The sequence below is a fragment of the Hydra viridissima genome, unplaced genomic scaffold (assembly GCF_058129835.1).
Source record: "Hydra viridissima isolate aposymbiotic clone 2 unplaced genomic scaffold, HvirCarnegie_v1 scaffold_12, whole genome shotgun sequence".
Lineage (NCBI taxonomy): Eukaryota > Metazoa > Cnidaria > Hydrozoa > Anthoathecata > Hydridae > Hydra > Hydra viridissima.
Genome location: NW_028324311.1, coordinates 2,855,801 through 2,882,160, shown reverse-complemented (window position 1 = coordinate 2,882,160; position 26,360 = coordinate 2,855,801). Strand labels below are relative to the sequence as shown.

At 28.8% G+C, this 26,360-nt stretch overlaps 3 protein-coding genes across 4 annotated transcripts; 2 read left to right on the top strand and 1 right to left on the bottom strand.

Moving 5' to 3' along the window:
- Positions 1 to 61: 61 nt before the first annotated feature.
- LOC145194530 (uncharacterized) lies at positions 62 to 16,047 on the top strand. Of its 2 annotated transcripts, XM_090068233.1 has the most exons (8): positions 62 to 378; positions 681 to 782; positions 1,934 to 2,029; positions 3,274 to 3,345; positions 3,594 to 3,698; positions 11,848 to 14,687; positions 14,933 to 15,121; positions 15,330 to 16,047. In XM_090068233.1, the coding sequence occupies exons 1-8, from the start codon at positions 337 to 339 to the stop codon at positions 15,892 to 15,894; spliced, it is 4,011 nt and encodes a 1,336-aa protein (XP_089924359.1). In that variant the 5' UTR covers positions 62 to 336; the 3' UTR covers positions 15,895 to 16,047. The 2 variants fall into 2 exon arrangements, with proteins under 2 accessions (XP_089924359.1, XP_089924360.1); XM_090068234.1 differs by lacking the exon at positions 3,274 to 3,345.
- A 558-nt stretch (positions 16,048 to 16,605) lies between these two features.
- Positions 16,606 to 17,898, top strand: LOC149880763 (uncharacterized). Its single transcript, XM_090068236.1, has 2 exons — positions 16,606 to 16,993; positions 17,465 to 17,898. The coding sequence occupies exons 1-2, from the start codon at positions 16,811 to 16,813 to the stop codon at positions 17,747 to 17,749; spliced, it is 468 nt and encodes a 155-aa protein (XP_089924362.1). The 5' UTR covers positions 16,606 to 16,810; the 3' UTR covers positions 17,750 to 17,898.
- Positions 17,899 to 18,065: 167 nt separating this feature from the next.
- On the bottom strand, positions 18,066 to 25,457 carry LOC145194113 (myophilin-like). The gene is made up of 4 exons (XM_080071714.2): positions 25,381 to 25,457; positions 23,248 to 23,436; positions 18,556 to 18,783; positions 18,066 to 18,380 (listed from the first exon to the last, which is right to left on the bottom strand). The coding sequence occupies exons 2-4, from the start codon at positions 23,404 to 23,406 to the stop codon at positions 18,165 to 18,167; spliced, it is 603 nt and encodes a 200-aa protein (XP_079927840.2). The 5' UTR covers positions 23,407 to 23,436; positions 25,381 to 25,457; the 3' UTR covers positions 18,066 to 18,164.
- Between the last annotated feature and the right edge of the window lie 903 nt (positions 25,458 to 26,360).

Sequence of the window (26,360 nt, the reverse complement as noted above, 5' to 3'; positions counted from 1 at the left end):
GTAATGTATTTCTAACAATCTGTTTTTTACTTTAAAAAAGTATTGATGGAAAATGTAAAATTAATCCATGGATAGTTTTAAAATGTGTTATTTTTTTCAGTTAGTAGAGAGCATGGATCAATAATAAGTTTTATGTTAAGTAAATGTCTTTGAAATAAATGTTTTTATTTTAAGTAAATGTTTTTACTTTTTTTCAGTATCCATGCTTCTTATTACCAACAATGCTAATGACAAAACCTACATTTTATTTTTAACAACAACTATTTTTATTATATTAATTTATAAGATGTTAAAAAGCAAAGCAAAGTTAGAAAAAAAAAAGTTCTGTCACAAATAATGAATGAAGTTAAAGAGATTGTAAATGTAAAGACAGGGGAGGTTTGTTTTCTTTCACCTTGTTTTCTTTTATTAAAAAAAATTGAAATTTTTCTTATAAAAATGCCCTTTTTTTGATTGGCTTATTTTGCAGTTTGCTACAGCATGAAATTATCATCCAGAGATTATTCAGATAAATTTGATAAAGCAATTTATTTAAGCATTGTCTTCTCTTCCTTTAGCTTAACCTATTTTTTTTATAAAGAATTTTAAACCAATTTTGTAGAAATTAAATGTTTAAGGCTAAGATTTTGAGAAGCATTTATCTTTCAAGCTTAAACATGAAATTTTCACTCTTTTTAAAGTATGGAACATATAAAGTTGTGGTTGAAATGAAGCCAATGTTGTTGTCATACCATCAAGCTCTCCATTTATGTGGGCGTGACAAGATTGATGTTTTTCTCTTGGTAAGGTTTTTTTTAAAACAGTTTTATTTTTGTTGTAAATACAAAAATATCTTTGTAATTAAAATTCTGACTTTCTGGGCTTTTTCCCCCTACCCTGCCAAATATTAATAAAGACCATACTTTATATACTTATATAAAGATTGGGTTGGCAACTTAGTAATTTTGGTTTTATAGTATGAAACAAATTCATGTATTTCAATACAAAGAATAATCTTCAACCAATTACATATTTTCCATTTTGTTCAATGATCTTTTGCCATCTTTCTTGCAACTTCATGATTCCACTCTCGTAGAACTTCTGGTCCTTATCAGCAAAAAACTAAACCACATGTGATTTAAGGTCATCATCATCTATCAATGATTTACCATTCAAAAAATTTTGCAAACTTTGAAATAAATGGTAATCAGATGGTGCCAGATCAGGGGTGTATGGAGAATATGATATCATTTCCTAACCAAGTTCCAATAATTTTCCATGGGTTGCTAAAGATGTGTAAGGTCTTGCAGTATCATGGTGGAACCCTACTTCTTGAATCTTGAGTTTAAATTTTGTGGCATCCTACACATGTAGGCAGAATTATAAACATCTCTATATGCAAATTTCCAGCAATCATTTAGAGTAAACATCATAAAATAAACCATGCATAATTGAAGGTATTGCATCTTAAACTAATGCTAATGGCATGACTACCATCATAAAATAAACCCTATGGCATATTATAAATGATATGGTCATTTTGATTACACTTTAAATGCTATGAAAACAAAATAATAAAAAAAAAAAACTTAAAAAAAAGCTATTTAATTAGATCTGCAGATAAAAAGTCAAATGAAAAACTCTATTCCCAAAAGTCTAACAGATTTTTTTCAATCCCTGAACATATTGGGATAAGTCAGGTAGGATTTAACACACTGCCAAATGAAGTTTTAGATAAATTCATCTGTAAGTTACTTATAATTAGTTATAGTTTTAATATTCTCTCATGTGTTTTTGACTTGACAAACATTGTCTTTCTTGTTTTTTGTGTAAATTTCCAGGAAGAAAATTTTAGGTCATAGCTATGCTACTGTACACTATCACTTAAAAGTTAGAGTTTATGGTACAAATAATGAAATAACACATCTCCTTTCTTTTTTTTTCTTTTTTTTAGAAACACAACTTAGGAAATTGCAAAGCTAAAGTAACCGAGTTAAGCTCCACTGACTCAGAAAATCAAATTTCCATTAATAATCTAGTATTAACTGAAGTGAGTAAACTCTATTTTTCTGATTCTTTAATTTAAGTTTTTATCTAATATTTAATTTTATATTACATCCTTCTATTTCTATATTGATTTATATTTAAAATTGCCAAATTGGATATCGATGATCTCTTGAGCAGGACTCTGCTCAGACTTAAAAAAATCATGACCCCAGTTCAAGTTAAAATCTATTTACAGTGTACTGTCTTTAAGTTCAAGACATGCTTCTGTCATTATCATCAAAGTAAATTTAAATTCCTTTGTCTAAATTATGTAACATGTCACTCAGTGTTTCTGCATAAATGTCTATGGTACTCAAAAATGGCGCTAAGAGTTATTTTTAGAAAATTCATAAAGGAATTTAGATTATCTTACTTTTGTGGATTTTTTTTTTTTAATGTCAGGAATAGCAGTAAAATGAATTCTCCATAGTTACACAAGAAATAAGATGAGTTCTCCCTGGTCACACAAAGAATAAGATATGTTCTACTAATTACACAAGGAATGGTGAAATAACCTTCACAAATTATGTTCTATTATTAGCTTTTTTTTTGTGATTTCTCTTAAAGATTCTAAAGTGAAACTTTTTTACAAAAAGCTTTTAAATTATTTTAAAAAGAACCATTTTTGTTAAATAGCCTTTTGGAATTTATGGTGACAACTACCAAACATTGACTGGCATCTAAAAAATATTTTCACAGTATGCTGTTATTGTCACAAGTAAAAGTTGTGTAAGCTGAGTGTAATTTACCTGTACTGCTTTTAAAAATATAAGCAACATTTTCTTTAAAACTTTTCTTTAAAACGTCATAAAATAATTCAGATATTAAACTCATTAGTCAAAACATTTCTTTATTTATTGGAGCAAGTTAATTGTTCCATGCATAACTTTTCTACTAAAATCAAATTGTAACTTTTATATTACATTATTACAAATGGTACTGGCATTTACTGCTCTGCGTCTTTGAGTACATTTGAATGAGTACATTCAAAAGCTCTAGAAACATAATAAGAATGACAGTAATTCATCAGCAACCAGAGCGTTAAATAGCGAACAGAATCAGCTCAAACAGGTCACAATCATATTTAGCTTGTGCACATTTTGTTGGTAAGCAGACTGGATTTTATAAATTACAAAAGTAAGCCTGACAAAGTTTTACACTTAGTTATGCAGCATAAATTAACAGTTGTGTGATTTAAATTCTATTTATTTGTATGATATAGACTATCTATTATTATAATATCTTAAGATGCAGGAGGAAGGAAGGAGGAGGAAGCGTAGGAGGAATTCACTAGAGTTCAAATACATCTATTTGGCAATGGTAGAAAACTTTACCAACATGAAATCAATTTTCCTTTTTCCTTATGATGTTTCATATACTAAACCATGTCTTCAATTACTTTGTTCTTTTTGAATTACTAGTTACTTTATTCATCAGTTACATTTTAATATTTAATTTGGTTAAGTTGTCATTGATTGGTCAAGATTCATTCTTTGTCTTTATTTTGTTTACAAAATTGAGAAGTAAAATGTGATAAAATATGACATCTGTTATTGGCTTATCCTTAGGATGGAGCTGTAATTTTTGAATGCATTGCTCATAAAGAACTTTCATTACAAGAAGCTTTTACTCTGTGTGGTGAACAGAATGTGAGAGAAATATTTCTGCAAAAGGTATTTTTCGTTTTGTTTTGAAAAAAGATGGGAAACAAGTTCAAAAAATTGCTTTTATAAATTTAAAAAGTTTGGACATAAATGTTACTCCTAATGGCTTTGTCTGTATGTATGTATGTATGTATGTATGTATGTATGTATGTATGTATGTATGTATGTATGTATGTATGTATGTATGTATGTATGTATGTATGTATGTATGTATGTATGTATGTATGTATGTATGTATGTATGTATGTAAGTATGTATGTAAGTATGTAAGTATGTAAGTATGTATGTATGTATGTATGTATGTATGTATGTATGTATGTATGTATGTATGTATGTATGTATGTATGTATGTATGTATGTATGTATGTATGTATGTATGTATGTATGTATGTATGTATGTATGTATGTATATTTTTTTTTATTTGTGATTCATATTTATATATATATATGAACCACTATACTTTCTGATATTTTTTCTAAATGATTAGTTATTGTGTATTGATAGGACTGATTTTTATAGAGAAGTTTTAAATTTATTTAGGGCAAATTTTTTTGACCAAAAAATAAATTTATTTTATCAATGGCTAACAGTAAATAGCAAATTTTATTTCTATAAAATGCAATAAAACTTCACATTTTTTGATGTAAAGTTAGTAATTGTAAAAAGTAGTACCTGACTCAGCCCATTTAAAAAATATCTTTAACCATTAACACATGTCACATTAGTGATTAAAAATTTTGAATAGCTTTTACATTAATCAGCTCTTTTTGACCATGTGTTTAATCATTAAGCTACATTTGAAATTAAACTGAAAAAGTCCTCACATGCCTCAATCATTTTCAACCATTTGCTCAAACATCAACACATGGTTAAAATTTAACCATTAGTAAAAGTTGTGCCAGAACTTATATGCACTTTTCTCACAACCATTAAGAAAGCCATAAAGCTATGGGGTCATTCCATGCCAAATGGACCAAAATTTTAGGATTTCAACATAGACCCCCTAAGATTTTGATGAAACTTAGTGGATTTGTTAATATCAATGAGAAAAGCAATTCCTGAAAATTTCAGCATAAAATCTTTTGTGGTTCATAAGGTACAGTTGTTTGAAATTTCTGATTTTTCCAAAAATAAAAACTTGCCATATCACATGCTTGTGATGGTTTTGTGATGGGATTGTGATGATTTTCTTCCGTATAATAAATAACAAAAGGATGCAATGTTGCTTGACTGTTGTTCGAATGAAAACCTTGTACTGCATCTTGAATTAAAAAACTGTAATTTTCAGCAAAGTCCTAAAAAGACTTATTTAAAAACAAGTTTTGAAACTAAGGTTTCCATAAGTTTTGGCACAACAAGTATATAGGAATTGATAAAACTTGTAAGTAAAAAAAAAAAGATATAAAAAGAAAACTCAATAATTTGCTTGTTTTTTATGTCACAGCTTTTAAATGCGTATGTTGAATTCTTTGTTTGTGTATATAGACACTTTATACATCAGATATATTTCTTTCTAAGTTCTAGGCAAAAATGTGCATGTTAAAAAGTAAATGGTTGGGGGAGGGGGAAGGGGGAGGGGGCAGGTATGAGCTGGGGCTATTTAAAAACTGTCTGACATTTAAAACTAAATTTCACAGTTTTTATATATATGAAGACCACACTGGAAAAACGATCAAGCTACATTTTTATTGTTTCGGGGTTTTTGCCCCTGTTATTCGGCTGCAGTTTAACTATATATATTTTTATATATATAATTTACTATATAGCTAGAAAACCGATCAAATTACACAGATATTTAGCTTAACAAATAAATGAACTATGGTGTTTTGAAGTTTAAAATCTAATTTACTCAAAACAATAAAAATGTAGCTTGATCATTTTTCCAGTGTGGTCTTCATATGTATGTTTAGTGATGTGTTTGGGTATTAAGGTACTTCATACATCAGAGATAAAACCAGATACACTGTGTAATGAAAAGTGTCCAATAACAAATTTTTTCTTAGTTCTGGGCAAAAATGTGAAAAAGTAAATGATTGGGGGAGGGGGGAGGGGGGGAGGAAGGGGGCAGGTATGAGCTGGGGCTATTTAAAAACTGAGTTTAATTCAAGATTAATTAAAAACTTATTTCTAGTACTTATTGTGAAATACTTTTAAATTCATACATACTTTGTATTAGAATACATAACACAAACTAAAGTACAACAATAACTTTATTTTTATTGTTTTTAATGCATTTTGGGCAATTTTCATTGTTCTGATTTTGTAACTTCCCTATGAGTACCCACTATTTTTTTTTCTGAAATCACTGAAATAAAGTCTATTAAATTAGAAGAAAAAAAATTGATTTGAAAATTTGAAAAAAAATTGATTTTTAAAATTTACTGATTTGTATCTTATCAGTAAATTTTACAAAATTTGGAAGCCTACCATATATAGAAACTAAAAAAATATGTCTTTTCACTTCTTAAATTGCAGTTTATGTATATTGACTTTTTACATTTGCAAACAATATTTTAGCTTTTTTAGGTAGCCATTATGGAAAAAATGTGACATTTGAGAATTCAATGTCAAAGTTTTATTAAAGTAAGTCAAGAGTTGTATACAATTAAAAAAATAGAAGGTTTTCTGAAATTTTGTTTTTAAAATATAGAGCTTCAAAATATGAACAAGACATGCTTTTGCTACTGAAGTTTTTATTTTTGGAAAAATCAGAAATTTCAAACGACTGTACTTTATGAACCACAAAAGATTTTATGCTGAAATTTTCAGGAATTGCTTTTCTCATTGATATTAACAAACCCACTAAGTTTCATCAAAATCTGAGGGGGTCCATGTTGGAGCTTGGTCCAGTTGGCATGGAATGACTCTATGGTGCAATTTCAGCCATTGTAAAATTGAAAAAAAATCATTCAAAAAAAATTCTGTTGTATAAAAAATGGAAAGAAAAAATTTTTTCAAGATGCAAGAATAGTAAAGAAATGGATTAATTTATGAAATGTGGAAAAGAGTTGATGACATGTATTACTTGTAGAAATATTATAACAACAAATATGGAGAAGAATAAATCTAAATATAGAATGAATAAAAAGTGTGTGAAATATTTTAGCGATATTAAAAAAACCTTTTGCATTCACCTTAAAGTAAGAGTTTATTGTAAAAAATTTGGAAAGTACAAAGATGAATGAAGGTATGAACAGTATGAATAGTATGAATAGTATAAAGGTATGAGCAGTATGAATAGTATGAATAGTATGAAGGTATGAAGGTATAAAGGTATGACCAGTACAAAGGTATGAAGGTATGAATAGTATGTGAGCAAGGTTCATATCCAGATTTGTGTTTCATATCAGAATTGCATTTATTTTTCATAAAGCGTTCCAGCTCTTTCTTCACTATTATAATTTTTAATCTTATATAAAACTGAAGTTGTATTTTGCACTGCAGATACTGTAAATACTTCTTCAGTCCATCTAAGTATGTAACCCTTTACAAAGATGGGGTTTTTCTTGAAAATCTTTACATTGTCTGAATATTTTGGTTTTTGTTTTGGTTCTGCAATTTCAAATTTTCTGGATAAAGATTTTTCCATACTATATTTTCATTTTTCCTTATACTAGCTTCAAAAGGTGTTATCTTTATTGAAGAAACAATATTATTAATATATTCTTTAACTAGATCATCTAAAATGTTTTTAAATACATGAGTTGAATTGGCAGTTAAGTGTTTTCACATTTTTTCCTTTATTGTAAAACTCCATTTTTCTACTACACTTAACTTTTTTTCATTTCTATTGAGTGTATTTCAACTAGATTTTGTGCATCTCTATCATAAAATTCTTTACCTTATTTTTTCATTTCTATTGAGTGTATTTCAACTAGATTTTGTGCATCTTTATCATAAAATTCTTTACCTTATTTTTTCATTTCTATTGAGTGTATTTCAACTAGATTTTGTGCATCTCTATCATAAAATTCTTTACCTTATTTTTTCATTTCTATTGAGTGTATTTCAACTAGATTTTGTGCATCTTTATCATAAAATTCTTTACCTTATTTTTTTATCTTCATCATCAGTTGTTGCAGTGTAAGTAACAGGCTTTCTAAAAAAGACATTTTAAAAAAACACTTTATGTAATAGCAAAAGTCTGATGGTACATGCTTTCGATGTAACTTTTTTCTGGATTTGACTTATACATCAATAGATTTTATGATGGATTTGAAATCAGAGTATGAAATGTAAGGTACTTTAAGCATCTATTTAAAAGTTTTAAACCTTTTTTTTTAACTGCTTCATTAGTATTGCAATGCTCTTTATGTTTATCTAATGATTCTTGTGAACTGAATGGGTTTAAACATCTAAGATAGAAAAAATGTTTACAATTCCTTTTTGTTGTTTGTGATGACAAAATGATGCTTACTGATATTAGTAATTAGACAATAGTGATTTTTTGTTGGAGCATCAGAATCATAGTCTTCTTCTTCTTAGATTAGCAATAGATTAACATATAGTTAATCTAATTATGCTTTTAATAATATGTTGTTTGTGAAAAAATCTTACAGCACAAGATTTTTTCAAAAACAATGTTAATTGTGTTTTATTAAAAACATAATAGAATTGTCATTCTAATTGTCATTCTATGTAAAAAATGTTTGAGTGAGGGTAAAACTGTAAAAAGGGTTTTGTATTCCTCTTAGAGCTAAAAATGATTGTGAAGAATATAAAGGTTTAGGTGTCTGTAAGCATAACAAATTTAGATGGGTATATGTACCATGTGGTGGAGCTAGTATATGATAAATTAAGGTTGAAATGTTGGAGCATTAAAAGTGTAGTTAAGAAAATTTGTTTTCTACATTCAATAAAAAGCATTTGTTTAGCTTTTGTTACATATGATAAATCGATCGATGTACCGGTAGTAAAATTTAAACAAAAGCATAAACAGTTCAAGACAGCTCAGCATAAAAGGAATATAGCTACAGTTGTCAATAGTAGATTTTCCAGCAATCACAATGATGCTGCCATGTTGAGCAAAGTTCATGTCACAAGCTAGCTAAGTTTATCAATGATTGTGCTGAGTGAGGAGTCAATTTCAGCTCTGATTTAACAAGTTTAGCAAAAGGTGAAAAACATCGTCATTTTTATGCAAGATCATCAAAATGTTCTGCAAGTTGTTCTGCAAGATCCCAACCAACAAAGAAATCTGTAAAAAAGCAAAAGATTTTGCAGAATAACTGTTAAACTTAACAGAATATTTATTTTGCAGAATAACTGTTGATGATCTTGTAGGCTTTATTTTGTTTAAATCAAGTTTATCGATTAATGATTTTTGGTATCAAGAGCATTGCAACTGGGATATCTGACAGTTAAACACCTGGGACATTTTTTTAAATACAATTAATGACCAATATATGCATTTGCCAATTGTAAGTCAATAGGAAATGTCCCAGTACACAAGAACACAAATAATTAAATTATTAAATAATTAAATAATTGTTATATGTTTTATCATCTGCTTATTCTATAAAAGAAGGCAATAAAAACATTAAACAAAAATTTTTAAAATACATTATATTTGGACCTTTATGCAAAATTTCAAACAGCTGATAGATCCTTTAAATATTTTGTAATTTACAATTTTTACAGCAAATATTATTTTAATGTATGGAATGAAAATAATGTAGGGGAATTTGTTACCTGGAAGGTTTTAAAAATTCAGGGGGATTTGATGTGCCTTTATTGAATGGAAGGTTTTGAACTAATTAAACTAATGTTTTTTGTGGCCTATAGCATACATACAAAAAATAAGTCATTTATTTATTTCTGGCAACCTCCCAATGTGTGCTATTTAAAAAAATGAAACAGTTTGTTAAATGTATAACAATTGCTTTAATATAAAATTTATAATAATTGCTTTTATTTGAGCTTAAAGTTAGACTGCAAGTTTGTTTTTTTTACAGTTAGGGAATTTCATGATCACTTAGAATTTGAAGCAAAAATTTAATTTATTCCTCATTTTTGTTAAATTTCATGTTGAAAGTGGCAAGAATATGTGTACTGTATTCTTCTGAAGCAGTCATTTAGAATTGGCTATAGGATAACACTTCTTGACTAAGTAGAGGACATTAGAAATCAATTGCTCCCTATGCATTATACATGGTATTTGAAATTGTAATCCATAAGCTGTGATACCTCCAAACCAAATGATTGATAGCTCAACAAACTTTGATCTCTGATCTATTCAGATTCCAGCAAATAACAAGTAATCAGATTGAGAAATAGCCACCATTTGTTTTACTGATAGGGTTCTAGAAATCGTCACAATCCACAAATTGCCACTGTTATTTAAGCCTCTCAAAAATCAGAAATTTGTTTTGAAAAGGCCAATCTACTAGATGTGCCAGTTGGAGTCTTTTCAAAAGTAGCTCCTGCAACCAAAAGATAGCTAGCTGCAACAACAACCTGATAACAAGAAAATAAAGACTTCAAATTGTTTTCAATCAATAAAGAAGCATCAGAGAAATGGCCTGTATTTAATGATGCTGTATCCAAGTACAAAACATTGGCCTGATCTTCTGTGCCCCACTCTCCCAAAAACTGGACAATTGTAAAACTTGATCCAAAATTAGGCAAAATTGTTGCATTTCTAGAAAATGTCTTTGTTCTGTCCAATTCTGATGTAATTCCAGGAGATATTATTTTAATTCTTGTTCTTTAGCTTTAGATCTTGTACCATCATGCCTTGCTCTATCTCATCCTGGAACAGACTGCACTAGACCCAGATAATGATTTGAAATTTTCATTTTTTTAGGGGCATTTTAGTATATTATTTTACATAATGTATGTATATTATTTCATCTCAGGTACATTTTTCTTTTTAAATTTACATTTTGCTCTTCACAATTTCAAACAATATTTCTAACTTAAAGTAACAACAGAAAGTAACAACATGTATACAAGAAATAAACTTTGACTTATTAAATTGTCTTCCTAAGATTCTTAAGTTCTTTTAAATTTATACCTAAAAGATTCAAAGAACAGAAGATTTTAGGAGAAAACGTTTTTCAATTTAATTGATGTATATACAAAAACCATGATTTTTATTTTTATTACCCTCATTAAGTGCTGTTTATACCCTAGAGGGAAGAGGTCCTAAGAGGAAAAAAATGTGCCCAGGTTATGGCATACGTTTTTGAAACTGTACTGACCTCTAAAATAAAAAAATAAGTTATCAAAATCTAAGAGATTAAAAAAAAAAAAATGACAATTTATTTAGAAAATGATAAATTTTTTTTTTTTTACCACCATAGGTACTACTCTTTAATAAAATTGTGATGTTTCTTGACTATTGATTATTTTTTAAGTAATTACAAACCTCACTGAACCTCTCACCGAAATGAGATTTCTTTTAATGGGTATTATGTTCTCCAAGGACTAATCAGTACCAAATTTTCATACCAAAATAACAAAACTTTATTTATTTTTTAAAAAATCAATGTTTATTTTCTATACCATCTGTTTGAATAAATACTCATAAATATTTTAAAATGATTTTTTTTTTTTTTTCATAAATAGATTTTAAATGTAAGTTCAAAATAAATTTACAAAAGGAAGTTTGAAATTTATTAATGTTTCCATCATAACATCATAAATATTATAATTTATATATACACACACACTGCATGCACACACATACACACACATGTATTTTAATGTAAGATAATTTGACATTTAAAAATTTTAGCAAAACTCTTTTTGTAATAAGTTTGGGGCACTGAGTTATTTGTATACATGGGTATTATGATGATTCTTATTCTCTAGACTAATGGGCACTGTCAGTACCCATTAGTCCTTGGATAGCATAATACCTATTAAATGAAATCTCTTTTCAGTAAAAACATGTTAGGTTTGTTAATACTTAAAAAATAATCAATAGTCAAGGAGGAATACATGATTGAATTAAAAAGTGGTACCTGTGGGGTTAAAAAAAAATTTTTTTTTTCTTAGGTTTTGATGATTTATTTTCTAAATAGTCAGTATGGTTTCAAAAAGGTATGGTATAACCTGGGCACATTTTTTTCCACTTAAGATCAATTGTTCTAAGGTGTGTGTTATTGAAATAAACTGAGTCATGATGTCTTTCATTTTTCCTTTTTTACATAGAGTATTGCTCTAGAAAAGATGTCCACACCAATAGCTGCTTCTTCAAAGTCATTACCAGGTCAAGAGAAATTGTCACATAATCTGCCTACTATAAACCAATCTCTACAGAAAGCAGCTATAAATCCATGTTTGGTTGAATTTTCAATGTCATCTACTAAAAGTTTTATATTTCCCAGAGTCCAGACTTCTACTTCTTTAACTTGGAGTGACAACTCAACATTGCAGTTTCCAATTATGTCCTCAGGTTGTTTTGAAAACAATTTACCAGTTGCAACAAACAAAGCAGCATTTATTTCTCAAGTTCCAGAGAGTTTATCATTAAACATTCATTCAAGTAACCTGCCCTCTTCAGTGATAGCCCAAATAAAACCAATTAAACAGAACAATTGTATTAGTGCCGACAATAGCCAATTGTTAAACAAAATATCACACGTTAGTGCAGATAAACCTTTACTGTGCTGGACATCTTTATCAAGTAATGTTAAAAAACAAATCCTTAAAAATATACAAGCTACACCTAAAAATAAAAGTTCTGTTCTACTTTTTAATTCTTTACGAAGTCCAAACTCCGCTAACTTGAAATATTTTTCTTGCTTGACTAGTGCTGCTTCTTTTATGTGCAACAAAGAAGCAGTTAGTTTAAGTCAGGGATTGTCAATCCAACCAAAATCATTAGAGGTTCAGGATACTTATTTGTTAAATCCCTTTACAGAAAAAGCAGCAGTCATCTTTGATCCCAAAATTCAAGATAAATTAGTTGCAAAGTCTGAAATGGCTCATTTTAACGTTGATGAATCAAATCCTCAATCAAATTGTTGTGAGGAAATCTCTCAGTGTAATTATTCTGAAACTGTTCCTCAACTTAATCAACAATTTAATAAGGCAACTATTCAAACCAATTTCAAATCTAAAACCTTTTATGAATGTCGTTACTGTAAAGTATCTATTGCACATCGATTATCTTTTCTGTTGCATGAAAATGCTTGCAATAAAAAAGTTGGAAATTGTTCACTGAAATCACAGCCTTTTCAAAATACAAAAGGAGAAATTGAAAGTAATGCTAATGTAACTCCTGTTATTACTCGTGTAAAAGGTGCTTCACCACCATTAAACTTAACTCGTGTAAAAGGTGCACCACCACCACCACCAGCTTCTGCATCATTAAACTTAACTTTTGATGACATAAAACCTTTTGAGATTTTTAAAGGGAAAAAACTATTTTCTGAAAGTTTGAATTTTTCAAAAGTTATTTCTGCAACATCACAGCAAACACTATCTTTAAATGACTGTGGAGATTTGGTTAACGAAAATAAAAATTTGATTACTTTGACAAATATAAATACTGCACAGGAAAAAGATGTGTTGACTCCAATAACTTATGATTCTGTTACAGTTGACTTAAATGAACCCATTCAACTTTGTTTGTCAAACAATGTTTGTTGCACACAACAGTCTTGGACTTCAACTGATTTGAAAAATACACATGGTTTTTTATCCACTCTTCCAAATGATAGTTTCCATTCTAATGATAAATTATGCAGTGATGAAAAAGAGATTTCTGAGTTGGTTCAAGCAGAATTAGCAAAACCTCATAAGACAAAACGAAAATGTTTTTCAAGTGTTAGGTTGACTGAACCCATCAAGAAAAATATTCAAAGAGATAAAGTTTTGTTAAATTTAACGCCAAATAAAATTGACCATAAAGATATCGATTTTAAAATAAATGTTTTCTCACCTAACAAAAAAATAACCGACATAAATTGTTTGACTTCCACTACTTGTCAAGTTACTAATAATTTATATAATTATAGAAAAAATTTATATAAATGTAATAAAAATGTTTTGACATTCGAAACATTGCGTGATGGAGATCACCGAAAGGAAATTTTATCTTACAAAGTTAGAAATATATTCAGAAAACATTGCATAACATTGCATAGTAGAGATTCAAGAAAGGACACTTTATCTAACAAAGTTAGAAAATTGTTTAGAAAAGATTGCAGAACATTGACACTGCCAACATCGAAGTCAACACTTCTGTCATTTCATGATGCTTTTTTGTGCAAGAATAAATTTAGTGATAATATTTTTGATAACTCTGTGAATCATGTTTCTCACTTTGAAGATAAACATAAAAAAGAAATTAGTTTAGAGACAAGCAAGTATACAAGAAGTAGCGACGACCATCAACAAGATGGAGTTGAATCAAATGTAATAAATGATGCAAACTTAGACCTTCATGCTGTTAAAACACCAATACTTTTAAGCAAATATGATATTGAGCCTAGTCAAAATAATGATAAAGGTTTTGTTAAAAGAAATGGAGCTTCTCTCAGGAGATCATTGTCAAGGAGAACTTGCAAGAAAAATATCCCTAAAACCATTATGGTAACAAATGTCCCAATAAAGGGTTTTCAGCATTTAAAAGTTAAAAACAAAAGTTCATATAAACTAAGTTTGAGAAAACTCAATCTTCAAAAATCAAAGAAGATTGATAAAAAATCTCACCACAACTTTTGTAAAGAATCTCCTTTAAAAGAATCTAGGACATCAAGTTTACAAAAAAAAAAAGAAGTCTCAGCAGATAGCATAATGAACCGCCTCACCTCAGATGCTGAAAAAGTTGCAAAAACATGTTCAAAAAAAACTTCTGAAAATAACAACTTAGAAAATCTTTTTGAAGATTCCCAATTTCAATTTTCTTCACAAACTGTTTCAGAGAGCCATCATGGACACAAGTTTAAAAGCTTTTTCACCCAACAAAGTTTACTGAACGACATCAATCACTGTAGTGATGATTTGAAAAAAATCGGAATCAAGGAGAAAAAATTAAAATCGAGGTTAATTTTTTGTTTCTTACTTTTTGAAAATTAAGCATACAAAAAAGATTAATAGTATAATGTTATTCGTTTAACAGGTGTCAATGTGTATTATAGATCTAACTAAATATATGTGATACATGTAATTACAGTTTATACATATTAATGTTGATAATTTATATTAACACGTTTTAACGTTGTGTGTTTCAGATAAATGTATTAACGCATTATTGTGGGTTTAAAATACTTGTATTTTTTTCATGTAGATCGCTATGCGCCGGAGGAAAGAGTACCTCAACTAATCACCTCAAAATGCTTCTAGAAGAAAGTGCTACTTTTTCAACGCCAAGATTAACAGGAAGAACTCGTCAAGGACGAGAGTTTAAAGCATTTAATGTCTCTCCATTTTCTTTAAAGACAGCAGACGGAAAATCCATAAACACTGTTCACAATAGGTTAATTTTTTTAAGTTCCTTTCAATTTCTTTATGTGATTATATTTTAAAATTTTGTTTTATAAATTTTCTTGATAATTTCATGTTATTTTTACGGTATTTTTTTGTTCGCGTTTTCTTTCGTTTAAAAGCATCGCCTTCTAACATTGCACCTTTTTTTTTTTTTGTAGATGTTTTTGTATATTTTTCCCAAACGTTTATGTTTTTAGTTTGTCGCACGCAAAGAAAAATTCTTCAGCTGATTCAAATGATCAAAACGAACAAATGCTTTCAAAAACAGAAGGGAGTTTACCTTCTCAAACTCAAGAGAAACCAACTCTTAAAGAAAACTTTTGCAAACTTAATCGAACCTCCTCGTCTTGTATTGAAACTACCCAAGCTACGTTTGACCTAAAACCAAGTTCAGCTACTGAAAATGCTACTTCTGTCAAACGATCATCTGGTACCACATCTGAAATTTGTCGTAAGACTTTTCAAAATTTTCAAATGAAGTATTCTATGATGATGGATCCGTCAAGTAAGACACGAAAAGGAAAGTTTTACAAACGCTTTTCTCCTAGTTTTTCTCCATTTTATTCTCTTAGAAACAAGTTAGGTTTTGAAGACAGGCCGAATGTCGCTTCTGAAAGTACAGTAATAAAAAAGTCTGCAGCTCGTGAATGTTTACATTATGTTGCAACAAAAAAGAAAAAGGATCTTCGAGTTAATGCATTGCTAACTTCTGAACAACTAGCCGATCTTGCTAAAGAAAAAGGCTACGAATTTTTGACATGATATTTGTTGTTGAACTCTTTTTTTTAGGCTTTCATATAATTGATGTTTTTAAGGAGATTGTTTTTAAAAGTTTATTTTTCTCTGCATTATTTCTGGAATAGGTGATTTTAGTAAAGTATTATAATTTAGTTAAAAAAAAATTCTCTATCAGTAGCTTTTATAAGGTAACTGGAGATGTCAATTTTGAGCAGATGCGACTCCAAATACGATTTATGAAGCTTCCATAATTTTCTAGTTGACCTTTGTGAATTTGCTGATGTAAAATTGCGAAATTTGCGGCTGTAAAAGCAACGGTAACTCTCATTTAAAGTGACTTATTGCAAGTTGTCAAAAAACTGGCACTGTAAACTAAGGCAAGGTACTAGAAATTTCAGAAATTTAAAAAGCCTTTTCCTTCTTATACGAGACGCCTAAAGTTACTTTCAACATGCATCATCTTAACCATAACAGTGGTTTTCTTCCCACATCATCATCATCCTCTCAATGACTTTGAAGTTCCAGTGAGAATTTTATGGCATTTTTAGCGCATGTAACTGAGACCATTTGTTGACGCTCGCTTTTTTTAGAAGGAAAAAAAAAGGAAGATGAAATCAAGTGTTAAAGTTTGCACTCGAAAAGCATTCTAACTATTTTGAAATAATATTAACATTCAGCATATTTTTTAGAGCTTCAAACACTGGTAGTTATCTACAGTTCGGCACGATTGTAACCAAACTTCTTAAGCGTGTAGTGCTAATATCGCACGCTGCCTAACATTTAAAAATCATATTTTTGTATTTCTTCTGCTATATCGACTATTTGTTTAAAATTTGGATGCTGTTGAATTTTATTATCGGATACAATGTTGCTTTTACTGATTGTTGTTTAATTTGTGTGTCGTTTTTTCTCGAAATCATCCTGATTTCTGCTATGGAACATGTTATTAACTAGTTATTTAGTTATGATTTTCGTGCTGCGGTTTGGTTTTGTATATAATCGTCCGTTATCTTGTGCCGCAGACAAATTTGCTGATGGATGTTCTGTTCCGCCTATGTTCCCAGCACCCTTTAAAAATGAGTTTACATCGGCTTGTAATAGACACGACATTTGTTACGCATGCGTAAGTTACTTCTCTGATTGATTTTTAGTTCGGGTTTCTTACTCTATTACCAGTTGTAACACGTTGAAAAATGTGAATTAAGTTGAATAACAATGTCGTATTTATTGAAATGATACTAAACTTCAAGCATCATAAATAGAAAATTATTTTTGATAAACAACTAGAGTGTAAGTAAATCGCCGCCTAACAAATGTAATATGTACATGATAGGTAGAAGTCTAAAGTTAAATTAATTTTATAAAGCGTTTTCTTATTTTGAGTAGTAAAAATCTCAATTAAAATTATTACGATAATAATAGTATTGGTAGTATTGTTATTAATATTGTTTTTTTTTTTTTTTTTTTATTGTTACTATTATGATTATGATTATTACTTTTTTAACTACTACTGTTATTATCATTATTACAATATTTAGTTATATATTTTAATTACAATTTTAAAATACACCATACTAACCAAAGATTTTATTAGGGAAGCCATTATAATTGGAGTCGATCGGATTGCGATAATTCGTTCTACAACAATATGAAAGAAGTTTGTTCACGTTTGAAAGAGAGGCGGTCGTTATTGAGTTCAATATTAGACCTTTTAAATAACATTGGAAGCAAAAGAAACCAGTGCAAGACCGCAGCACGAGTTTACTTTGAAGCTGTACATTTGTTCGCCGAATCACATTTCGACAAACGTGAACATGACTACTGCTTAGCGAAATGCGCTGAAAATCACGGTAATCCTCATCATAATGATTCATCGTGAATCTTTTTCGAACAGGGTGTTTTTAAAAGTTTAAAAAACAATATTCGTAGATTTTTATATATTTTATACCGTATGAGAATTAGTTTTTATATAAAAGTATTTATAATTGAGAGGACACTTAAATTGAAATCTAAATTATTTAATTCTAATTTATGTTGATTTAATCACTTTGCATCCTCTATTTGGTCCAATCACTTTGCATCATCATCGACAAATACAACTTTTGATGCCTAGAATGTTTTAAATTTAGGTCAACATCTGGATAGGTCATTATCTAAACTGACTATTAACTTGACAAGGTAAAAAGCTATATAAATAAAAAAAAAAAATCTAAAAATGATAAAGTACAATACTTTTTGTCATTAAACGTTTAACGACTATCTAACAATGCACAATCCTTAAAAAAATTTTATCTTTAATCTATGATAGCTCGAGTTTTTCCGAAATTTAGCCCAGACTGCGTTGCGCCCTGATTTGAACCAGCCTGTAAGCCAATTATTCCTTCACTTGCTCTAAGCTGTTGTTCCGTAAATTCCCGTTTATTTTCAGTTGCTTCTGTTGGTCCGAGACAAGGGCCGTCGTAACCAATAGTTTGCGCTTTGCGACCCAGCGCTAAAATGCCATTTATAACCTGAAGAAAAATGCATGCTACATATATTAATCGTTTCGTAAATATTCTATTCTTAAAGTTATAATATAAACTCTTTTAAGTTGTTACGAAGATAATGGTAGAAACAATCATCAAACATTATATTGTAAAATCTGTTTTCTACAGAAACATTCATATTTTGCTATTATAGACCAACCTGGGGAATATTTTGGGATTCGTACAGATCTACACTTTGAAACAAATCTAATTTTTTGCAGCCCATCTTCTCGCAAGCTGTAAGAAAGTTGTTGATATTTTCCATTTGTTTGAAGACCATTGTGCTTTCGTTTATTTTTTTCACTGATCCAGGCACAATGACGTTTACGAGCTTGCACAAAATTTGCCCATCCTTTAGACTTGCAACAATATCTTTTTCACTTCGGACCTAGTGAAACATAGTAGTAGCGTTATTACCTATTATTATAAAAATATAGTCTTAGACGATTTTACGTAGGAGAGTGATATACAAATATTTTTTAATAGAGATTTGTATTATGCAAAACAAGAAAACACTTTACAAAATTAATTTAACTTCAGGCTTTTATCTATGACGTATAAGTTATCTATGACGTATAAGATATGGCATTTGTTATCCGGCCAAGTATTAAAGTTAAAAAGCCAAATCTGGTACAAAGAAACTGTGAAGCCATTGTGGGTATTGCATTCAATTTGAAGAAATTGTAAAATTCGGCATACATAACCTTCTATACTTTGGGAATATCATACAAAAATTATGAATAAAATATTGCTCTTACTCAATTCTACCCTCGACCTTAAACCTATAGAATATAAAATATTCTAAAATAGGGGCATTTTAAATTTTTTGTTATTTAAAAAGTTATTTATAAATGTTTATACTTTTAAAAATAAAATCCTTTGTGATCATGTTTTCTTCAAAATAAATAATTTTAAAATTTATTTATATACAAATAAAAAATAGGAATATTTTTATTATTAGTTTTAAATAACTTGAAAAGTTTTGCAATGATTTATGCCAATCTATGTTCATAAAAAAATATTTAATTAAGAATTTTATTCAATAAAGTTACTTTTTGGTTTTTTCTGTTTAGTGCTGAAGTTTTGTAGTTAGAAACATGTTCTGCCTTTCCACTTCCCTCTGTTTCTTCTAAATTTTTCAGCATTGACCAAAAGTTTTTTCTAAATTTATTATCAATTTAGTTATCCGCAATTTCTCTAAAACTGTGTGATTTTTTTTTTTTTTTTTTTTTTCCAGAAAAACTCAGATCACTGGTCAAACTGAAGTAAAACAATTTATTAGTATCCATGAGCAAAACCAGGCTGTTAGAATTGTTAAGGATTGCTAACGATTGATATGAATATTCTTTTTTATATATCTTTTTAGATCCTTTGATTTCAATTTTAAACGGATCTGATTCTAGAAAGAATCTGAATTACAAATATGAATAACAACTTGATTTCATCCTTGAACTTACTCAAACTCAACTTGGTTGAACAGAATCTGGTTCGGTGAACAACACCCATTTTTTCTAGGTGTCAGTTTAGAAGAGCTAAGGTCCCCAGTCACCTTGATGTTCAACATCTTCCCAATTAAATTTTACGAGAATAATCTTAAAACGTTGATAATCAATTAAATTTTTTAACTTCTTTAACTTATGTGTTTTCACCTCTCAGAAGGTATTCGTTTTTTGCTCCGATACACAATATTATTAAATTGTAACTAAAAATAGTTGCGAATAGTCTGGTCATTATTCTAAATCATTTTAGGATTTTCATTTGTTTCTTGTCAAATGATGTTGCTCATTTTTTTAAAGAACAGGAAATAAATATAATTTACTATTACAGTTTATTTTTCCTTTCTATTAAGTCTTCTAAAAATTTATTATCCTAGAACATTTTTTATATAATATAAAGGAAAATATGTAGGAAAATGTATAGGATAACGCATAGGATATTATATAGGATAAGGTATAGTATATTTTATCCTATATGACATCCTATAATATTAGCCTATATAGCAAATAGGATAATATATGAATACTGCAAAAGAAAAACCATAGTCATAGTTAATCGATTTTCTCCACTGGTGCTTACCTATTACTTTCTGACAATATACAAGCGAAAAACCTTGTATGTATGTATGTATGCAGGACCGGCGCAAACACGTAATTTTTTTTTTTTTTTGGGGGGGGGGGGGGGTGTGAGTCAAAAATATTGCCAACAAAATTTTCTTTGTCATTATTATGTAATGATTTTAGTATAGTATAGTTGATTGTTAAAGTAACCAAAAATAAGCATTATTTTAATAATATAAAAATTCGTATTTAAAAAAAAAAGACTTATATTTTAAGACTTAATATTTTGAAGACTTTTTTTTCAACGGGTTTAGAAATTTCCTAGTAAACATTTATTCTCCGTTGTTTTACTGACGCCCACCTTTCAACAACCCTTTTTAAATCAATTTTGTCCAACATATCTTTATTAGTATTAAGAAACATCACATTTTGAAGTCGATCAGCGTGCATTGTGGATCTTAAATAGTTTTTTATCAGTTTTAGTTTGCTAAATGTTCGTTCATTTGATGATGTACTTATAGGTGCTGTTAGCATTAATCTTAATATTTTATTTATAGTTGGGAAGATTTTCTTGTGCATTTCTGATACATTAAAAATATCTGATAAATTTGAAATATCTTTACAATGATGAACTAACACTAAAAATTCAGAATAAATTCCTTCATAATCAGTTATCTTAGCTGCATCACAGCCTGGAGGAAATAATTCTATAATTTTTTTAAAGTCATCTACTAAGTATTTGATACATAATGGTGCTTTTAATCAATTAAATAACGATTCAATGGCTGAAATACATTTTTTTAAATGCTCAGAAGACAAACAAACTAGAGAATCTAAAACTTTTTTGAACTCTGATCTATAAAATGTATGAAAATCAAATTTTGTCTGAGAATTCGGATTAGTATCTATGCTTTTTGGCAATAGTCTTCTTCTATGAACTCGTTTAAAATCAGATTCAATTGAACTTTTAACTAAATTATTATTAATACTTGTTTCAACTAAATTATTATTAATACTGTTGAAAATCTCAGTTGAACTGTTTAGCAACATAAGAGCAAGTAAGTCTTAAAAGTTAATCGTAAGTCTTAAAAGTTAATCGTAAGTCTTAAAAGTTAATCGTAATAGTTTTAAAAAACTTAAAATGCTGTAAAAAATTGAAAGTAAATATTTTCAAATGTAATCGCAAAAATTAAATCAGTCTGCATTGCCGACTAAGGTCATTGAATCCGTTTTGTACCGACTAAGATTCAGTGTTTGGGGGGGTGTCACACCCCCCATGCACCCCCCTATCGCCGGCCCTGTATGTATGTATGTATGTATGTATGTATGTATGCATGCATGCATGTATATGTATATATATATATATATACATATATATATATATATATATATATATATATATATATATATATATATATATATATATATATATATATATATATATATATATATATATATATATATATATAAGGCTTTTTTAACAACCACTTAGCTCCTTCGCCAGCTCTTTCAACCATCTGGCCACTTCATTTTCACAATACTCAAGATAATTCACAGAAAATTACATCCAAAAAGTTTTTAAATGAAAACTCTTTCCCGAGCAAATTTTCTTTGCTTTTTTTTTTTTTTTTTTTTCTTACCTTCTTTCTTTTTTCATAAAATGGAAAGGTAAAAAACTAACTTTCAGCGTTTGGCCTCTCGAAACTTTGTGGCCTCCATGATCCTGATGTCTATAGGTTAAACCAGGCCTGTCGATTATCCTATATAATATCATTCTACATCATTCCTATATATTCTATTATTTGATGAAAAGCATTTTTTTATCGATGACTTTTTGTCATATTTTTCCCGAGTATTGATTATACAATTGAAAACTTTCTTATAGTGCTCCAGGGTTTTTTCTTCTCTTTTAACAGCTGCATTTCGTTTTTATTATTATTTTGATGTTATTTTTTTGATGCGCTTTTTTTAAAAATGTTTAGGAGGACAGACTACCCCCTAACGTTTGGTTAATTGCAATTAGTACACACACACACACACACACACACACACACACACACACACACACACACACACACACACACACACACACACACACACACACACACACACACACACACACACACACACACACACACACACACACACACACACACACACACACACACACACACACATATATATATAACAAAACAAAATTATGTATATATGACACCGCAAAATAAAAAGGAAATTAGAAAAATATTAAATTTGAAAAATTTGGGGGAAAAAAGCGGGAGAAGGCTAATAAGTAAATTAAAGTCAGGTTTAACTTTATTGAAAAGCACGTTTTAAGAAAATGCCTTAGTACCTTTTTATAGTCATTCCTGTTTTTAAAAATCGTCAAATTTTGCAAGCTAAATGTGTTTTTAAATCGGACATTCTAAAAAATGTTTATTTTGTGATTTAACACTTTTAGCACGACGCATTCACAAATATGTTTCGGCTTTTTTCGTGTGACACGCTTTTTTAAGTATTGCATTTCTTAATACTCACTTCAAAAGACCGGAATGTACGGAATGTTTTTTGTAATTCAAGAATTGAAGAGTTGTCTAATAAAAAAAATTTGAAACAGAAAATGCTTTTTAGAATTAGGGTATGTTAGTGAGGTGGGTAAAGCGAGTGAGTAAGAGTGACTAAGAGTGTGTGTAACTGTATGTGTATAATTCTTTGTATTTATTTTAAACAAATACAAAATTAAAAAAATATTTACAGAAAGTATCCTTCTGAAACATTAATAAGAAACTTTTATTTACCTCTGTTATTATTTTAGCAGCTTCATTGTTGTAACCTCCATCGACAAGTACGTCTCTAATCCAGTACATACAGTCGCTAGACACGTCGGCATCAAATTTTTCAGCTTTCTTTCGCGCTAGCTCTGCAGATAACCCATAACCACGCGGTCGGTTCGCCATTATAGCAGTGTTTTAAACTTTAATAACGAGCTAAAGTAACGACGAAAACTATATTTCAGAATAATGGATAATGGAAACTAAATTTCAGAATAATGGAAGCCTTTTGTAAGCTGAACAGCTTCCTATCAAAACATCAAACAAAACTGTAGCAAATAGCACAACAAAACTAAACGCACAAAAATTATGAAAATAAAGTATTTAACTAAATAAAAAAAAAAAGCTAAAAAAAAAAAACTCCTCATTTATAAGAAAAACATTTCTAAGTTAAGAGTTCCTGCTTTTTTTTAGATGCGGTGGTTTAAAAATATTTAATTACTTGTTTTGCAAAAAATATCAATTTGTTGAGACGTTTTCGTCACAAAAGTGTTTTCAAACAATGGTCTTTTGTGAATTTTTTATCACAAATCTCCGTTTTTTGCATTATTTTTAATGAATCGTTTTTTGTTGCCAAGTTATAAAACTGCAATTGTTCACATCAATTAAAAGTTTGGTTAGTTAAAACAAATTTAAATGTTTATATTGATTTAGATTTACACTTTTAGAATACTTGTGTTTTCTTTTAATATATTTTATCGAATACATATCGTCTGTAAATGTTAAATTCCATCGTTGTATTGTTTCTATCACATTTATAAAAACATGTAAATATTTTGATATGTAAATATATATGGTAAAAAATAAAATAAAAAAAAAAAAGCAAAATAGTGGATGACAAATTCTTTTTTAAAATGATTTCTTTTTTGTTGATCAGAGTCCTCAATAGGTCCTCAAAACTTGGAAGCCTGTAGCATGCAACAATAGAAACCCTTTAGGATAGGTTTGTTGGTTGAAAACCAAACGATAAAATGAAAACGATTCAAGTTTAAGATGGTAAATATAAAAAAGGTAAAAACTTAAAGATAAAATAAAAAGATTTTAGACTTTAAAAAAAGATTAAACCCTCAAAAGACTCAGACCGTCATTTACATATTTTTATCCAGCGACAGGTATTTGAAACGAATTAATAGCTCGATTGTTGCTATTACAACTGGCTTCACTGGAAGCTGATAGTTAACATCGAAAACTATTTCAATTTATTATATCACTTAAGCATTTATAATTGTATAAAAATGTCAATAACATAAAACATTTGGAAACTTCAATTGGTTTTTATAATGATTTCCCCAAGTTTAAAACACCAACAAAAGTATTATAAAAAAAACTCCATCAGTAAAAATAAATATGAACACATCAAAAGTCTTCAAAAGTCAAGTGCATGATTCTTTCAATTTTATTTACATGTGACCTACGGTTAAAAAAGTCTTTGCTTAGTGGATGATCAAAGCAAAAAAAAAGCAAAAAAGACGACTAACATATTTCATAGTAAAATTCTGATAAAAGTTCAATAGCATTTTCAGTCTTGTGCAACATGAACGCAACATAAACACAATATTTGTAAATTACTTGTGCAACATGAACGCAACATAAACACAATATTTGTAAATTACTTTTATCTTTAAAATTGATTTTTTTAAGTATCGTCATTATCAGAAACACCTTGATAATGATTTTGTTAATGTTAATGCCAAAAATCGATGATTTTAAAAAAAAGGCCTGCAAAGCAGCAGCAAAAAACAGCAGTAGAAAATGGCAACAACAATTAACAGCAAGAAGTAACAACAACAACAATAAGTGACTACAACAGCAACAACAAAAATAACAGCAAAAGCATCAAAAGTGTCAAAAAAAAAAAGATCGGCAACAACAATTTTAATTAGAAATTTCAAATGTAAAGAGGTCAACACCGCTTATAAAAGCAACGTTGTTTTTACGAGCGGTGTTGGTTCTGCGAAAATATTTCTTTTACTGCCTCTTTACTTTATAAGCTATTTTTATTTTAAATTTATATTCGAAAATAACTATCAAATTTTATAATTCATAATCAGAAACTCGTCTTCAATTTAAACAGCCATAAAAAAAAAAATTTCTTTTTACACATTAACAGCCATTTTAAAATTTGAACCACGTCTTCTCTGAGCATCATCAGGTTCGTGCGTTCATTTAAGACGTTGGAATTTACAGATTATGTCTTGAATAAATTAACGCCTCACTTATCAAAAGATTACAATAATAAATCCTCTCCTTTATATAACCGGATCACCAAGTTGATTTTTCAAAAAATTTTTATTAACACAACATTTCTGTGTTACATTTTTATCAGAATTTTCTCATAACGAGGAAATTAAACAAATTGTTTGTTTGAAGTTAAAAGTTTAAATCTACAAGTTAATTGCTCATAACGCACGTGTAATAAATTACCTTCTAAATCCCATTATTTAATTAGTAAATCTTTAAAGATTTGAGCGAAATTTAACTTGAGGTTAATCGAAAACTGCCATAAAAAACTAAAGCAAATATTCTTTAGCCAATCCTAAAAGAAAGTGTTTTGGTTCGAAAACGTTTCGTAACGAATAGAGATACATCAAAAATCGTTATCGACCGCTCATTCTCATTATTATAATTTTTAATGAGAAAGAAAACCTCAACAAATTAAGTCACAAATCGGCTGATTTTCCGGCACCGATTGTTGACTGACAAGTTCATCTTTGGCTTGAAAATGGTCGCAATTTCTGCGAAAGAGAATTTTTGAAAATCTCTGCGGAAGAGAGCGTATTTGTTTCTAAAGTATAAACGATAATTAAGAAATATCTAAAAATTATTACGCGCATAATATTTAGGATCCACATAATTAGAATAATTTGCTCAGCTTTTTTTTTTTTTTGAAAAAAAAAAAAGATATTCTATGGTGGTTATATATATAAAACAAATTTATAAGGACCAAGAAAAGAGTGACGCTTGTTACTTTTCTTGTCCTGAACTCTGAAATAAATAAATAATCTTCATGCGAAACGTTGTTTCTCGGTTCAAAAAATATCAAGCTCATTTGAAATTCAAAATTTTAATTCTCGTTTTTC